The following is a 15,569-nucleotide window of genomic DNA, read 5'->3' as shown; positions in this document are numbered from 1 at the left end:
TGTCCCCTTTTTGCCCTCCTGATTTCCCTCTTAAGTATACTCCTACTGCCTTTATACTCTAAGGATTCAATTGATCCAACTTGTCTATATCAGACATAGGCTTCCTTCTTTTTCTTAACCAAACCCTCAATTTCTTTAGTCATCCAGCATTCCCTATACCTACCAGCCTTTCCTTTCACCCTAACAGAAATATACTTTCTCTGGATTCTCGTTATCTCACTTCTAAAGGTTTCCCATTTTCCAGTCATCCCTTCACCTGCAAACATCTGCCCCAATCAGCTTTTGAAAGTTCTTGCCTAATACTGTCAAAATCGGCCTTCCTCCAAATTAGAACTTCAACTTTTAGATCTGGTCTATCCTTTTCCATCACTATTTTAAATCTAATAGAATTATGGTTGCTGGCCCCAAAGTGCTCCCCCACTGACACCTCAGTCACCTGCCCTGCCTTATTTCCCAAAAGTAGGTCACGTTTTACACCTTCTCTAGTAGGTACATCCACATACTGAATCAAAATTGTTTTGTACACACCTAACAAATTCTTCTCCATATAAACCCTGAACATTATGGCACTCCCAGTCTATGTTTGGAAATCCCCTACCATAACCACCCTATTATTCTTACAGATAGCTGAGATCTCCTTACAAGTTGGTTTCTCAATTTCCCTCTATCAGGGAGTCTATAATACAGTCCCAATAAGGTGATCATCCCTTTCTTATTTCTCAGTTCAACCCAAATAACATTTGGATGCATTTCTGGGAATATCCTCCCTGAGTTTTTTTGATGTTATCCTTCATCAAAAAAACGCCACTCCCCCTTCCTCTCTTGCCTCCCTTTCTATCGTTCCTGTAGCATTTGTATCCTGGAACATTAAGCTGCCAGTCCTGTCTATCCCTGAGCCACGTTTCTGTAAATGCTATGACATCACAGGCCCATGTTCCTAACCATGTCCTGAGTTCATCTGCTTTCCCTGTTAGGCTTCTTGCATTGAAATAAATGCAGTTTATTTTATCAGTTTTACCTTGGCCCTGACTGTTTGGCTCACTTCTTTTCTTAACTGTACCAGTTTCAGATTGATTTCTTTCCTCAGTAGCTCCCTAGGTCCCAACCTCCACCTTAATAGTTTAAATGCTCCTGAGCAGCTCTAGCAAATCGCTCTGCTAGCATATTAGTGCCCTTCCAATTCAAGTGCAATCCGTCCTTCTTGTTCAGGTCACTTCTACCCCAGAAGAGATTCCAATGATAAAAAGATGTGAATCTTTCTCCCATACACCAGCTCCTCAGCCATGCATTCATCTGCTCTATCCTCCTATTCCTACCCTCACTAGCTTGCAGCACTGGGAGTAATCCAGATATTACTACTCTTGAGGAGCTCCTTTTTTAAATTCCTGCCTAACTCTCTCTTCTCCCTTCAAAAGATCATCCTTTTGCCTTCCCATCAGTTCCCATGTGTACAATCACCTCCTGCTGGTTCCTCTTCCCCTTGAGAACACTCTGCACCCTCTGAGACATCCTTGATCTTGGCACCAGGGAGGCAACACACCATCTGATCTTTTGCTGTTGGCCACTGAAACGTCTATCTGTGCCTCGGACTAAAGAGTCCCCTAACACAACTGGTCTCTGTGGAGTGAAGATAGAGGTGGGAAGGGAAATAAATCCCTGGTGGTGGGGTCTGTTTGTAGGTAGTGGAAATTGGCAGAGGATGATGCGTTGCATCAGGAGGTTGGTGGGGTGGAAGGTGAGGACCAGGGGAGTTCTGTCCTTGTTTCGATTGGAGGGGTGGGGTCCGAGGACAGAGGTCTGGTGGGATTGAAGTCAACGCCTGTGTTGAGTTGGTCACCATAAATGGAGATGGAGAGGTCCTGGATGGGGAGGAAGGTGTCTAAGATGATCCAGGTGAATTTGAGGTCAGGTTGGAAGGTGTTCGTCTAGTTGATGAACTGTTCAACCTTCTCGTGGGAGAACGAGGTGGCACCGATACAGTCAGTCATCGATGTAGTGGAGGAAAAGGTGGGGAATGGTGCCGGTGTAGCTGCAGAAGATAGACTGTTCCACATGCCCACAGAGGCAGGCGTACCTAGGGCCCATGAATTACCTATCCACTTCACCCTGACCTATCACCATCACCACCCACCTTCATCTACCCAGGAACATTCCCAGTGACCTTCCCAACCCCCTCATTAGCACGAAGATTGAGTTTAAGAGCCGCAAGGTTACGCTGCAACTCTATAGAGTCCGGGAGACCACACTCGGAATATTGTGTTCAGTCCTTGTCACCTCGTTATAGGAAAGACGTGGAAGCTTTGAAGAGGATGCAGAGGAGATTTAACAAGATGCTGCCTGGACTGAAAGGCATGTATTATGAAGGAGGGTTGAGGGAGTTAAGGTTTTTCTCATTGGAGAGAAGAATGACATGACTTGATACAGACATACAAGATGTTGACAGGCATAGATCGAGTGGATAGACAGACTTTTTCCCAGGGCGGAAATGTCCATCATGAGGGGGCATAATTTTAAAGGTCAATGGAGGAAGGTTTAGGGGAGAAGTCAGAGGTTCTTTACATAGATAATGGTTGGTAGTAGAGTCAGATACATTAGAGACACTTAAGCGACTCTTAGAGGGAAATGGAAGTTAGTACAATGAAGCATATGTAGGCTCGTCTGATCTTAGAGGAGAAAAAAGGGCCAGTACAACATCGAGGGTCAAAGGGCCTGTACTGTGCTGTTCTATGTTCTAACTCATTAGATTTAGAAATTGAGCCCATGTTTAAGGCATTTTCAGAAAAACTTAATAGTTAATTAATTGTTGGACACTAATCTGCAGTCAGTCTTCATCTTGGTACTCACCTAAGAGGTGGTAGAGGCGATTTGGTTAGAAATAGATTTTTAAACCTATATTGTGAGAACCTGGAAAAGTCTTCAGTAACATCAGCATCTTTGTGTGGCGTGGGGATAAGGACGCAAGGACTAACACCTCCAGGTACTATGGGTGTCCAGCAACTCTAAAAAACAAAAAGTTAAATGAAACAAATGATCAGTGGAGATCTGAACAGCACCCGTTTAGAAGGGAACTTTAATTTGATGCATATTTGACAAAGTGCTCCCTCTGCAGGCTCCAGAAGAAGGTACAATCCTGTTAATTTCCCTTTATAAATTATAGGTCAGTATTAACATTCCCTTTAATGATAAAACTAAGTGAACTCCAGATTAGAAATGCATTAAAACAGCAAGCACCAACCCGCATCGTTTAGTTTACAAGTTAAATGTAAAAATCAAGCCAGAAATCAAAACCTTTGGATTTTTTAAAAAATAAAAAAGTTAGAGGGGGACGTCAACAAAGCTACGTGCAATTTAGCGGTCTCTTAACAGCGTTGAAAGGAAATAACACTGACAATAAAGTAATATTCAAAAGGCGGACAGCGCAGTGTTACTGAATCCACAGTGTGACGGGAGCAGTAGCAATCAGGACTAAAGAAAGCCCTGCGCAAAGAGTGCCCCCTCTCCTAGCCATGGCCAGAATTTCTGTAACAGTTCAGGCAGATTCCACTGCCCTTTTTTTATAAAGACGTTTGCGAGGGAAAACTTCCCGCGTTTATTCATTTCCGACTTAATTTAACACATAAATTTAGACATTTCAACTCCCGATTTCACCGTTTCATACAAATTTCCACACGGAATCCCTTTGGAAGCAAATTATGGGTCATTTTGCGGAGTTTTACTGGTCAGGAAATTTCACCCCAAAAAACCCTGGGGCAACGTCCGAACGGAACGCCACGTCTTAAAATTAAAACCTTGGGACTCAACAAGCAATTTTAATAATGAACCTATTTCTAGGTTTCTCAGGCAATGCAATATATATATAGCTCTTAACAACACAGCACCCAAACCTCAGTCTAAATTCAACACGCTTGGTCAAAATCAAAATATCAGTAAAAGTTATGGACAATATTTATTTTTTAAAAACACATTTCTATAGAATGTAAGGTTTCTACATTTTAATTTTAAACTATAGTCTGTATAAGTGAAACAAAAACGCAGAGTTCATAGAAGGCGGGCGCGCCACCAACAAGCACCTCCCACAAGAAGCAGGAACCGGCTGTTTGGTAGCGCGCAAACTCCCTGTGCTAAAAGTTAAGGACACTTCATTCATCCTTACAGTCTGCAAAGGGCAGCTAGCTACTGATATCATGAATGGAAGATTACTTCACACTGTCATTATGTCGAGGCAAAAATGTTACTATTCAAGTACAGCATCACCAGTCTCAGTGAGGTGTCTCCCCTTGTCAAGCACCACCACATTTTTGGAGTCGTTATCTGCAGGAGCAGAGAACTGGGTGGCCACCAAATCCCGCCTGCTCAGCTTAAGTTTTGGAGACTCCTTTTGCATGACCTACCGTGCAATTTTTTTAAAGGCTTAATATTATCGCAAGGAATATACACAAGGTGACAAATTATATAATGCCAAATTATACACACGTGTCTGTTCTACACTGGACACTGCCTAACCAAGAGAAATTGTCCAAATATATATTCACAGTAACATTTTTCATGTATGGTAGATTTGAATCTGATTCTCTGCAGCATAATATTGCTATGGATCACCCACCTGTATCTGGAACTGTTGCCGTCTCTTGCTCACTTCTGTTTCATGGTTATGATCACTACATTCCTGAAAAATATAAATTGTCATTGCATTAACCAGTTACTATAATACATTTGGTTTAAAGCATTGGTAATAGTTTCTCACTACTCACTTCGGGTTTCCTTTTCTTTGACTGAATAGCGTCATCCTTTTGTTCCTCTGATTTTGCCTGCTTGGCTTGCAAACGATCACTGTTTCAATACACACAAAATTGCATTTAAGTATGAATTCTCTTAACTTTCTCCAAGTATATAATTAAAATAAAGGAGCATTTCTTACCTGCGCCTCGACATCCTCTTCAATAAATGTAAAACCCTGAAAGCATAATATTGAGAAATATGACATACTGTATTAATAGTGTAATAACGAAGCATTATATTAGCCACATGACACTGGCTTCCTGCTATCAACAGCTAGTGCAATTTTTAGTGAAATCCACAAAACATCGATTAAATTTAAATTTAAATTTTAAAAAGTATTTTTACAAAGCGTATTTTTGCTTGGAAACTGCAATGGGCGCATGAGCAATCAATTTCAACTTTTTGATTTTATATTCATAAAAACGCCATTCCCACAGCAAAGTTCTATTTCTATCTCTGTCCTTTACAATTTTCACCAATTAGTTGAATGTTAACATATGAAAAGTACATTCATTGCAATTTCCAAGTTATTTTATCTCGCACCCGGTTCCGCGCCAATTTACACAGAGCGGGTAAAGCCTGGATTGGACACTTGCTCACTTCTTCGCTGCCCAGCCGCCAAACCAATAAAACCCTGATCTTTCACAAAGAGTCAGCACAGCTTTACTCTCAGGCTCACTAGAATCTGCTCCATGGAATGTACGTAGAGCCATCACGAACCTAAAACTAATGTTATATACATACACACACATATACACCCAGAGAACCGGTGTGTAAAAGGAGCACAGTTCTGTACAGTAACCGGCGCTAGTTTCCGCTCATAGAATTTTTTAAAAGGTCTGTCATCTGCATTCGCTCCACTTCATGCTTCCTTTTCTCCTCCAGATCATTAATATTATCGATCTGAACTAAATAAGCCTTTTTATGGCCACAGATGCTATGTCCCACTGCTGTCCTTACCCTAGTTGCTGATCTGCTCAGAAATATCTCAGCTGGCGCCGGCGCCAACACTTTTAACAAGAGAGCAAATCAAATGCGCATGTGTACACTGTCACCCAGGTGAACACAAATCTATCTTTTTTTTTCCCGACAATGCTATTTATTAATGCAACTGAACTAAAATATCTTTGTCACCCCCAAACGCGGTTCGCTTTAGCAAATTGCATTTTTGAAATGTTTTAATGTGCTCAGATTGCCTGCTTGTTTTAAATAAATACCACCCACTCCTTAAAGTCCTTCCTTAGGGGAGGAGATTTAAAATCCACCAATAGCTACAACAAACTGGTCGTGCAACGTGATTTGGCTCCAAATGTAAACAGAAATTCCAGCAGATTGTCAGAAATCGAGTTTCACCCGCGCATTTCAAGTGTATTTTACATGCAACGTGTAAATATTATTTTAAAATACTCCTGAAATCACCGGACTCAACTTCATCTGTCGCAATCAGGAAAAGTTTTTTAACCAGAACATCCGACATTAAAGGAGAAGTTTCAGTTCAAGGAGTTGCCCCATAATTTTAAAAGTTCTACTGAGAAACGCCTTTTTTTTTAAAAGTTTCATTCGGATACCCGCCTTCCGGTGCTTAGAAGCAGCCTGGGAATAAAGTTCTTTCTGAATGGAACCTCATCGGCATCAGGAAGAGACACAATGGATTACAAGCAGCCGTCAACGGGAACTTTCACGTGGAGCTTCACAAAGCAAGGTGTATTCCATAGACAAACCCATAGAATCATGTATTCTGCATAGAAACAGGTCAACAAGAAAAAAAAACCTCACAGATACCCAAAAATGAATGACCACTGATGCTGCAAATGTGAAAAAAAAGCTGGAAATACTAAGCAGAGCAGACAGTGTCAACGAGGAACAAACTATTGATTTAAAATATATATTTGCTTGTAGGATATGGGCATCGCTGGCTATAGGTCAACATAAATTGTCTTCCCTAATTGTCCTGGAGAAGGTGGCGGTGAGTTACCTTCTTTAACCACTGTAGTCCAGAGATATATCCACAGAAGGGAGTTCCAGGAATTTGGCCCAGCAACTGGAAAAGAGAGGAGAAAGTGAGGTCTGCAGATGCTGGAGATCAGAGCTGAAAATGTGTTGCTGGAAAAGCAGGTCAGGCGGCATCCAAGGAACAGGAGAATCGACGTTTCAAGCATAAGCCCTTCTTCAGGAATGAGGAAAGTGTGTCCAGCAGGCTAAGATAAAAGGTAGGGAGGAGGGACTTGGGGGAGGGGCGGTTGGATCTATCCTATCGCATTTCCAACGCCCCTCCCCCAAGTCCTCCCTACCTTTTATCTTAGCCTGCTGGACACACTTTCCTCATTCCTGAAGAAGGGCTTATGCTTGAAACGTCGATTCTCCTGTGATTTGGATGCTGTCTGACCTGCTGTGCTTTTCCTGCAACACATTTTCAGCTCTGATCTCCAGCATCTGCAGTCCTCACTTTCTCCTCTAGCATTGGATCGGAGCAGTGAGCTCTGCTAGGTCAGGCATACATTAGTACCTACCTCCAGGATGGATACAGGTTCGGGAGCTAGGCCCTATAGACTCTCAGCTGCTGGCATTTATAGGCAGTGGGCAGGCAAAGGAGGCAGTCTGTGGCAGATCTGAAGAAGAAACTGGGCCTGCTTTGCAAATCCACCTGACTTGGGGTAAGATAGGAGGAGGAGAGCCAGGTTTTCGTGGCTACATCAGCTCCAACAGGTAGGTGGACAGAGCTAATGTTATCGCATGTATCAGGGGTGTGGTGACAGACACTGAATGCTGGATAGTGTTTTATTACAATCTTCAGGATTCAAGCACAAACCGGTTTGATAATAAGCAGGCTGCACTGTGTGTTTATTTTGCTTTTATCTGAGAACTTGCTTACCTGAATGCGGACCCATTACTATTCCACACCATAGCAGCCCGCCTGACGTGACCTTAATCGGTCAGGCTATTTTAAGTGCAGAAGAAGATAGATCAGTCAATATACAACGATTACCGTTTTCACCATCCCATCTCTTGTGATGGTAATGTGGAATTGAATAGGGGGAATGTTCACAGGCCTTACACCAGGAGATTGGGGGGGGAAAGGTAGAGGGGAAGAGTTCACAGACCTCATGTTGGGGGAGGGGAACACAGGGGTACTGGGGGAGCGTTCCCACGCCTTGAAAAGGTAATCTGAAAGGCCATGCTCCTGGCAACACAGCACTCCCTCAGTCCTGCTTTGAGCCAGCAACTTTCTTGACGCGATGAGGTGATTTGAAAAGCAAACTCTGCATAACTGTCGTCACAAAGTCTTTTGTTTAATTCTTTCACAGAATGGCCCATTGGTGTCTGCACCCTACATTCATTACTCATCCCAGTTGCCTGGAGGGCAGTTCAAAGTCAATCCCATTCTGTGGATTTGGAGTCACACATAGACCAGGCCAGGTAAGATTTTCTTCCGCAAAAGACAGTAATGAATCAGATAGGGTTTTACAACAATTGAAAATGTCACTTTTAGACTAGCTTCTTATTCCAGAATTTTATTGAATTCAGATCCCACCATCTGCCATGGTGGGATTCGAACCCAGGTCCAGCCTGCTGGACACACTTTCCTCATTCCTGAAGAAGGGCTTATGCCCAAAACGTCGATTCTCCTGTTCCTTGGATGCTGCCTGACCTGCTGCGCTTTTCCAGCAACACATTTTCAACTGTAAAAGAGATAATAGTTCACTTAACAGAGAACGACTGCTGAATTCTGAAGTGATTTAGGTGTTCTAGATTAGGAATCACAGTAAGTTAACATGCAACTATAGGATGGAATATTATCCTTTATCACTACAGAAATTGAACATAAATGTAAGGATCTTATGCTTTAGTTATATAGGACATTGATGAGACCACATCTAAAATATTGTGCAGTGTTGGCCTCCCTGTTTGAGGAAGGATGTAAATGTGTTGAAACAAAAACAGGAATTGCTGGAGAAACTGAATGGGTCTGATAGCATCTGTGGGAAGAAAACAAAATTAACATTTCAAGTCTAGTGACTTCATCAGAACATAAATGTTTTGGAGATGGATCAGAGGATGTTTACTAGATTGATACCTGGATGACTGGGCTGTCTTACAAGGAAATACTGGTTAGACTGGGCATGTTTCCATTGGAATTTAGATCGAATAGATGATTTGATTAGAGTTCATGAGATTCTGAAAGGTGTTGACAAGGTTAATGTTGAAAGAATACCTATCCTGTGATAATCTAGAACTAATGGATACTGTTTTAAAATTAGAGGACACCCTTTTAAGACGAGATGAGGGAAACTGTTTTCTTTCATACAGTTGAGAGACTTTGGAACTCTGCCTCAGACAGTAGTGAAGGTGGACTGTTTGAAAATTTTTAAGGTGGAGGTTGTTAGATTCTGGTAAGGCAAGGAAATCAAAGATGATCAGGGATAGATGGGAATGTGCAATTTGGAACACAAACAGATCAGCTATGATCTTATTGAATAGCAGAATAGGCTTGAAGGGCTGAAAGCTATATTCTCTGCTCCCAATTCATATATTTGTATAGTCCCAAGTTAGAGTGATGAGTAAAATGCAGGAGCATTTGTAGGTGGTGGTGTAGGTAAAAACAAGAGATGCTGGAAACCAGAGTCTAGATTAGAGTGGTGCTGGAAAAGCACAGCAGGTCAGACAGGATCCGAGAAGCAGGAAAATAGACGTTTCAGGCAAAAGCCCTTCATTAGGAATCATTGTCCCCATTGATCTACTGCTCTTGTCTTTCTGGCTGGTAGAGGCCATGGGTTTGGAAGGTGTTGCCAAAGGGCTTCGGAGAGTTACTGTAGTGCATCTTTTAGATGGCACTGACTTCTGTCATTGTGGTGGAGGAAATGTTAAAGATATTAATGGAGTGCTAATCAAGTGGGCTACTTTGTCGCAGAATAGTGTTGAGCTTCATACGTGTAGTTGAAGCTGCACTCATCCTAACAAGTAAAATATACTCCACCACACTCCTGACATGTGCCTTGTAGATTTTGGACAAACTTTGAAGGGTCAGGAGGTGAGACACTCAAGTCATAAGTTCCAGACACTGACTCAGTCTTGCAACCTCTGTACTTAAATGGCTGAAGCATATTCAGTTCACTGGTGATTGGTATTGGGAGATTCAGTAATAGATTTGCCTTTGAATGTGAAATGGAGATGGTTAGATTTCCTCGTGATGGGGATTGTCATTGCCTAGCAATTTTATGGTGTGAATGTCACTTAATGCTCATCAGTCTAAGCCTAGTTGTTTTCCAGGCCTTACTGCATTTGAATGCAACTATTTTCACACCTGAGAATTTATGAATGGTGCTGAATATTGTATAATAATCACCAAGATATCCTTAGTTGGAGGGAAGATCATTCATGAAACAGCTGACAATTGTTGGGCCTAGAAATATTAGCCTCAGGAGCTGCTGCTGCCGTGTCCTGGGATTGAAATGACGGATTTCCAACAAACACAACCATCTTCCTTTGTGCTAGGAATGACTCCAACCAGCAGGAAGTTTATCCCCAATTCCCATTACTTTAAATTTTGATGTAGACTCTTGATGCGACACTCAGTTAAATGCGTTGACCTCTGGAGTTTAATTCTTATGCTCATATTGGACTAAAGCTGTAATGAGGTCAGGAGCTGAGCAGCCTAGTTGAAGCCATATCTGAACAAGTGTACAAGTCATTGCTGAGTAAATGTCACTTGATTACACTATGAACAACTCCTCCATCACTTTCCTGGTTATCAATATTAGACTGATGGGGAATAATTGGCCAGATTCGATCTCTTCCTTTTTGTTGTCAGGACATACCTGGGCAATTTTCCACTTTGCTGTTTAGATAACACTGTTATAGCTGGATTGGGACAACTTGACTTGACTGGAGCACAGGTATTCTGTACTATTATCAGAATTTCAAACTGGGCGTAGATAAATTATTGATAAGCAAGGGGGTATTTATGGGAGATAATCTGGAGTGTGCAGTATATAGTTCAGCCACGATCATATTGAATGGAAGAGCAGGTACAAAAGGCCAAGTAGCCTTTTCCTGCTCCTCATTCGTATTTTCAATGGACTAAATCGGCTGCAAATCAAATGTTGGAAAATTGGTGAGGTGAATGGCTTGTTTTTCAGCTGGTGAAGATACAATGCCAAGTGGCCTCATTTTGTGCTGCAAATGCTTTATGATTCTATTCTGTGAAATGTTGGCAGGGCCAATATTCTTTGCTGTATCCAACCTATTCAGCCATTTCCTTGATAACACATGGAATGAATCAAATTGGCTGAAGGATGGCATCATTGATGTTGGGTTCTTAGCAGTTCAAAATGGGCCATTCAACCGTTAACAATGTGGGCCATGGCAAGAGAAGTGGAAAAATGGGTGACATTGCCAGCAGGGACCTTCCTGATGTGAGATCAAAAAATCCCATTTTCTATCCAAGTGTTGGATGGCAAAACAACATTCTCACTCATGAGCAGAGACCAGTATCACCCTCATTGCTACCCAATCTCACCTCATTACAATGCATTTTCAGGCTGGATGGAAACCAGATTCTGTGAGGTCCCAACATAAAAGTTTGAGAGGATATATGGGCAACAAGCTTGTGGCTTGTACCTCCAGACCTCCATCTAGGACACCTGATACCAACCTGTCAGGGTGCATTCCATGGACGGTTACTGCACTTCACCACATCATCATCGTTTTTCTCCGATTCACTCAAAGCTGCACTGTGGAGCACACCAGCTCCCTCATTTCAATGATGCTGGAGGACAGTTCATGGACAGACAGGAGCACCCAGTTCATGGTGTTGCCTAGCATTCCTCTCAGGGCTTTTCACTTGTTTTCTGAATACTCACTTATTTTGTACCTAGTTGATGCTCACAGCATTCCTGCATTGCCTTGATGTTGGGTGTTTTGCCTCCTCAGCTATATGTCAAAGGCTCACTCTACTTCTGTTTTGTCTTGCTGTTTAGCGTAGACATAAAATCCAAGAGCTTATCATAGTTGTCATTCATTAAGGAGGTGGAACATGTTGCTATGCAGTACATATTCTATCCATTTCATACCTACAGGATGCGCCAGCACAGCAACCATATTAACGTGTGCATCAACCAAATGGTCATATCCTAAAGTCAAATTGACAAATCCTCAATCATGTCAAAGGGAGCCGCAACTAATCAGGGTTCCCAATGCACTTAGGATCAGGAGATCCATCTCACTACAGTCCAGGGAATGAGCCACTGTTAGTCCTGCAGGTCCAATGTAAGCAGTCAGATGATTTGCAGTAAGTTAATCAGAGTGGTCAGAGTTCTAGTTAGTTATTAGTAAGAACTGTCCATCCACACTGCTGGGGAGAGTGTACAGTGTGGTTTAGCCATGGTGAATGCTGGGGGTTAACAGGATTAAAACTGAGGGATAATACTAGGAGACACTGCTGTTATCGAGAAGTGGGGAGGCTCAGTTTCGGAATTGAAGAGGGAAAAGTTGTCTATAAGAGGAAGGGGTGGTGTGGGATTCCATATTCATCATCACCATTTCCTCAAAGGGGGAGTTTACATCATGGCTGGGACTAAATTGTTGGCACAGGGTTCTGAGAGTAAGGATGAGTGCGCAATGGTAATTCTAGGTGGTGGGAGGGAAAATGCAGAGGATGAATAAGTATTCAGGAAGTGCTGAGGTAAAAAGGGACATGGAGGTTCAGGTAAGTTCCCAATTACCAGGCTGAGCCAGCCACTCTGTGCCAAGTGCAACCTCCATTGCCTTGGAGTTCTCTCAACTTTTCAGCGTGAACCACAAATCAGAAATGGCTGTGCACACAAATGCATTGGACAAGGTCAGTGTTTGCTTTCTGCCACAACATGCAGGTTTCATTTTTGATGAATAGAAGGCCCTTCAAGCTGCAATTGCATCAGCCATTCACTTGTAGAGTACAACCAAAGTCATTCTATCCTGGTGAGCACAAAGCTGATAACTGTATTAAACTTTTCTGCAATTAACTCATTTCAAGGAGCCACTGGGGGCTTGCATAGCATTTTCGACCCTTCACCTACAATGTTCCAAGGCTGCTAGTGAAGTAATTTGTAGCAGATCATCTTTCCTTTCCCCATGACAAGTTTAGATTTGGGCAATAGATCTTGACAATATAAATGTGACCATGGCTGATGACTCTGTTACATAAATTTCCCGACTGAAACCAAGTGCAGATACAATGTAGCCCATTCTTCAACTGGTATTGTGGATAACAGGCTTCTTGAGGATGAGGTGCCAGTACTTGTTGGTCTCTCAGTACACTCCAAGCAGAGTATGCGACATAGTCCTACCATGATGTGCTCTGCATAACTGGAGAAGACAAAGAGGAGATGTGATGAGAGGCACACGAGCTGCAGAGCAGGACTAGTCTTCTGAAGAGGAAGTTGAGGATATTGACAGGAGGAACATCACCTTTTGCATGATGTAGCAACAAATACTGTATCATTCTAAATCAAACGTGTGGTACAATGGCTGGGTGGTTAGCACTGCTGTCTCACATTGCTAGGCATCTGGATTCAATCCCAGCCTTGGATGGCTGTCTGTGTGGAATTTGCGCATCTTCCCACAGTCCAAAGATATGTAGATTCAGTGGATTGGCCATGCTAAATTGCCCTGTAGTGTCTAGGAATATTCAGATTAGCTGGGTTAGCAATGGTAAATGCGGGGTTTCAGAGATGGGATGGAACGCTGCATCTAGGTGGCATATTCTTTGGACAGTAAACTCAGGAATAGTGGGCCAAATGGTCTCTTTCCGCTCTGTAGGAATTTTGCTATTCCAACAGAATTTAATTGATAACCACTTGCTGTAGATGAAAGCAATAATCTTTCAATGATCCTAAAGTTGTTGGTATTTGAAAGGCAAGAAGTCAATTTCTGCTCCAATATGCAAATGCAGTTTCTGTTTGAAAGCTTTCAGCATGTAATGATCTCACATTGAACAAAGGAGCTGGACAACAGTGGACACGGAGGGAAGACTGTGCAGTTATTTAGAGAGTGATGTAAGATGGAATGTGGGTCAGGACAGGTAAGCGGTGTGGCTTAGTGCTTAAACAGCAAGTGGTATTACCAATGTGCAGTTGCAGGTGACACAACCGACAAATTCCAGTCACTCATTAATTCTATTTTCCCTACACTGATGGTTCTCTAACTCATCATCTTCGGAATTCTCAGCAACATTAGTGATATGCCCCATCGAGTTATCCTTCACCATCTCAGTGTTCGACAAACTGCCTTAGAAACTTCATCCCTTTGGCCCGAGACACAGTGTGTTCCCTCGGCTTTGCCTCATCATTGGGACTGTGTCTTCAGTTACATTGGTATTTCTCCATAACCTACACTTTAAACCATTTTATCAGCCACATGCCCCTTCCAAAGAGCTTCTGCTCTCCGGGATCACTTTTTCTTTGGGCTCACATGCATTTCTCACCTTGACCCTCAAATGATTCTATTTGTCAAACTCTCAAATCCAGCCAACTCTGGATGTTTCGCATTCACACAGACTGCCGACCTTCTGCTCAGCAATAAATTCTATCTTCGTCTCACCTACTACCTGCTTCACATGAATTCCGTCTGTGGCCAGCTTATCTTCTGCCAGCCAGGCAGCATGAGGAGATGGAGAAGTCCGATGTTTTGGGTATAACCCTTCTTCAGGAATGGAGGTGGGGTTAGGGGAAGTTGCAGATAAAGTGGTGGTGGGGGCGGAGTGGTGAGGTGGTGATAGGTGAGTACAGGTGGTAGGTACAACCTGGTAGGTCGATAGGAGGAATGAATCTGGTTGGTAACTGGAAGGAGGCGTCAGTCTGAGAGATGGGAGGGAGGTGGAAAGGGAGTCAGGGGATGGGTGGGAAGGTTATTTGAAATTGGAGAACTCAATATTCAGTCCTCCAGACTGTAGGCTGCCCAAGCAGAAGATGAGGTGTTGTTCCTCATCTGTAGTCTGATTCACTGTGCAATGGAGGAGGCCGAGGATGGACATGTTGGAGAGGAGGTGGGAAGAGGAATTGAAATGGGCGGTGACCAGGAGGTCAGGCTTACCTTTACGGGCCCGGCTGAGATGATCGACGAAACATGGCCTTGCTTTACATTTGGTATCATCGATGTAGAGAAGATCACATCGGGAGCACAGGATACAGTGAACTAGGTTTGATGAGAGGCATGCGAACCTCTGTCTCACCTGGAAGGACTGTATGGGGTCCCGGATGAAGGTGAGGGAACTGGTGTGCTGGCAGATAAATCCTCCCCTTAAGCTGCCACCCACTCCATATTATTCCTCTATTTCAAAACCAGATTGTGAAAATCATCCTTGTGTATTCTCCACACTCCTTAACCATGGAGTCACAGAGATGTACAGCATGGAAGCAGACCCTTCAGTCCAATCCATCCAAACCGACCAGATATCTCAACCCAATCTAGTCCCACCTGCCAGCACCTGTCCCATATCCCTCCAAACCCTTCCTATTCACTTATCCATCCAAATGCCTCTTCAATATTGCAATTGTACTAGCCTCCATCACATCCTCTGGCAGCTCATTCCATACATGTACCACCCTCTGTGTGAAAATGTTGCCCTTACGTCTCTTTTATATCTTTTCCCTCTCACCCTAAACCTATGCCCTCCAGTTCTGGACTCCCCGACCCNGGCAGCTCATTCCATACATGTACCACCCTCTGTGTGAAAATGTTGCCCTTATGTCTCTTTTATATCTTTTCCCTCTCACCCTAAACCTATGCCCTCCAGTTCTGGACTCCCCGACCCC

At 43.0% G+C, this 15,569-nt stretch overlaps 1 protein-coding gene across 6 annotated transcripts in view; it reads right to left on the bottom strand.

The window, feature by feature from the left end:
- The window catches only part of ccne2 (cyclin E2), a 43,613-nt gene that overhangs the window by 16,811 nt on the left and 11,233 nt on the right, over positions 1–15,569 (bottom strand). For 2 of the 6 annotated variants that reach the window (XM_043688041.1, XM_043688042.1), the window contains exons 2-6: positions 6,755–6,820; positions 4,919–4,954; positions 4,752–4,830; positions 4,604–4,666; positions 2,845–2,999 (exon numbers count right to left, since the gene is read on the bottom strand). In XM_043688041.1, the coding sequence (XP_043543976.1) occupies positions 2,845–2,999; positions 4,604–4,666; positions 4,752–4,830; positions 4,919–4,932 (311 nt within the window). In that variant the 5' untranslated portion in view covers positions 4,933–4,954; positions 6,755–6,820. The other 4 variants (XM_043688039.1, XM_043688043.1, XM_043688040.1 and 1 more) reach the window with 4 other exon arrangements.

This window comes from Chiloscyllium plagiosum, chromosome 4 (assembly GCF_004010195.1).
Source record: "Chiloscyllium plagiosum isolate BGI_BamShark_2017 chromosome 4, ASM401019v2, whole genome shotgun sequence".
NCBI classification, from domain to species: domain Eukaryota; kingdom Metazoa; phylum Chordata; class Chondrichthyes; order Orectolobiformes; family Hemiscylliidae; genus Chiloscyllium; species Chiloscyllium plagiosum.
Note: the sequence above shows the minus strand (reverse complement) of the source record. Positions and strands in the feature narration are given on the sequence as shown.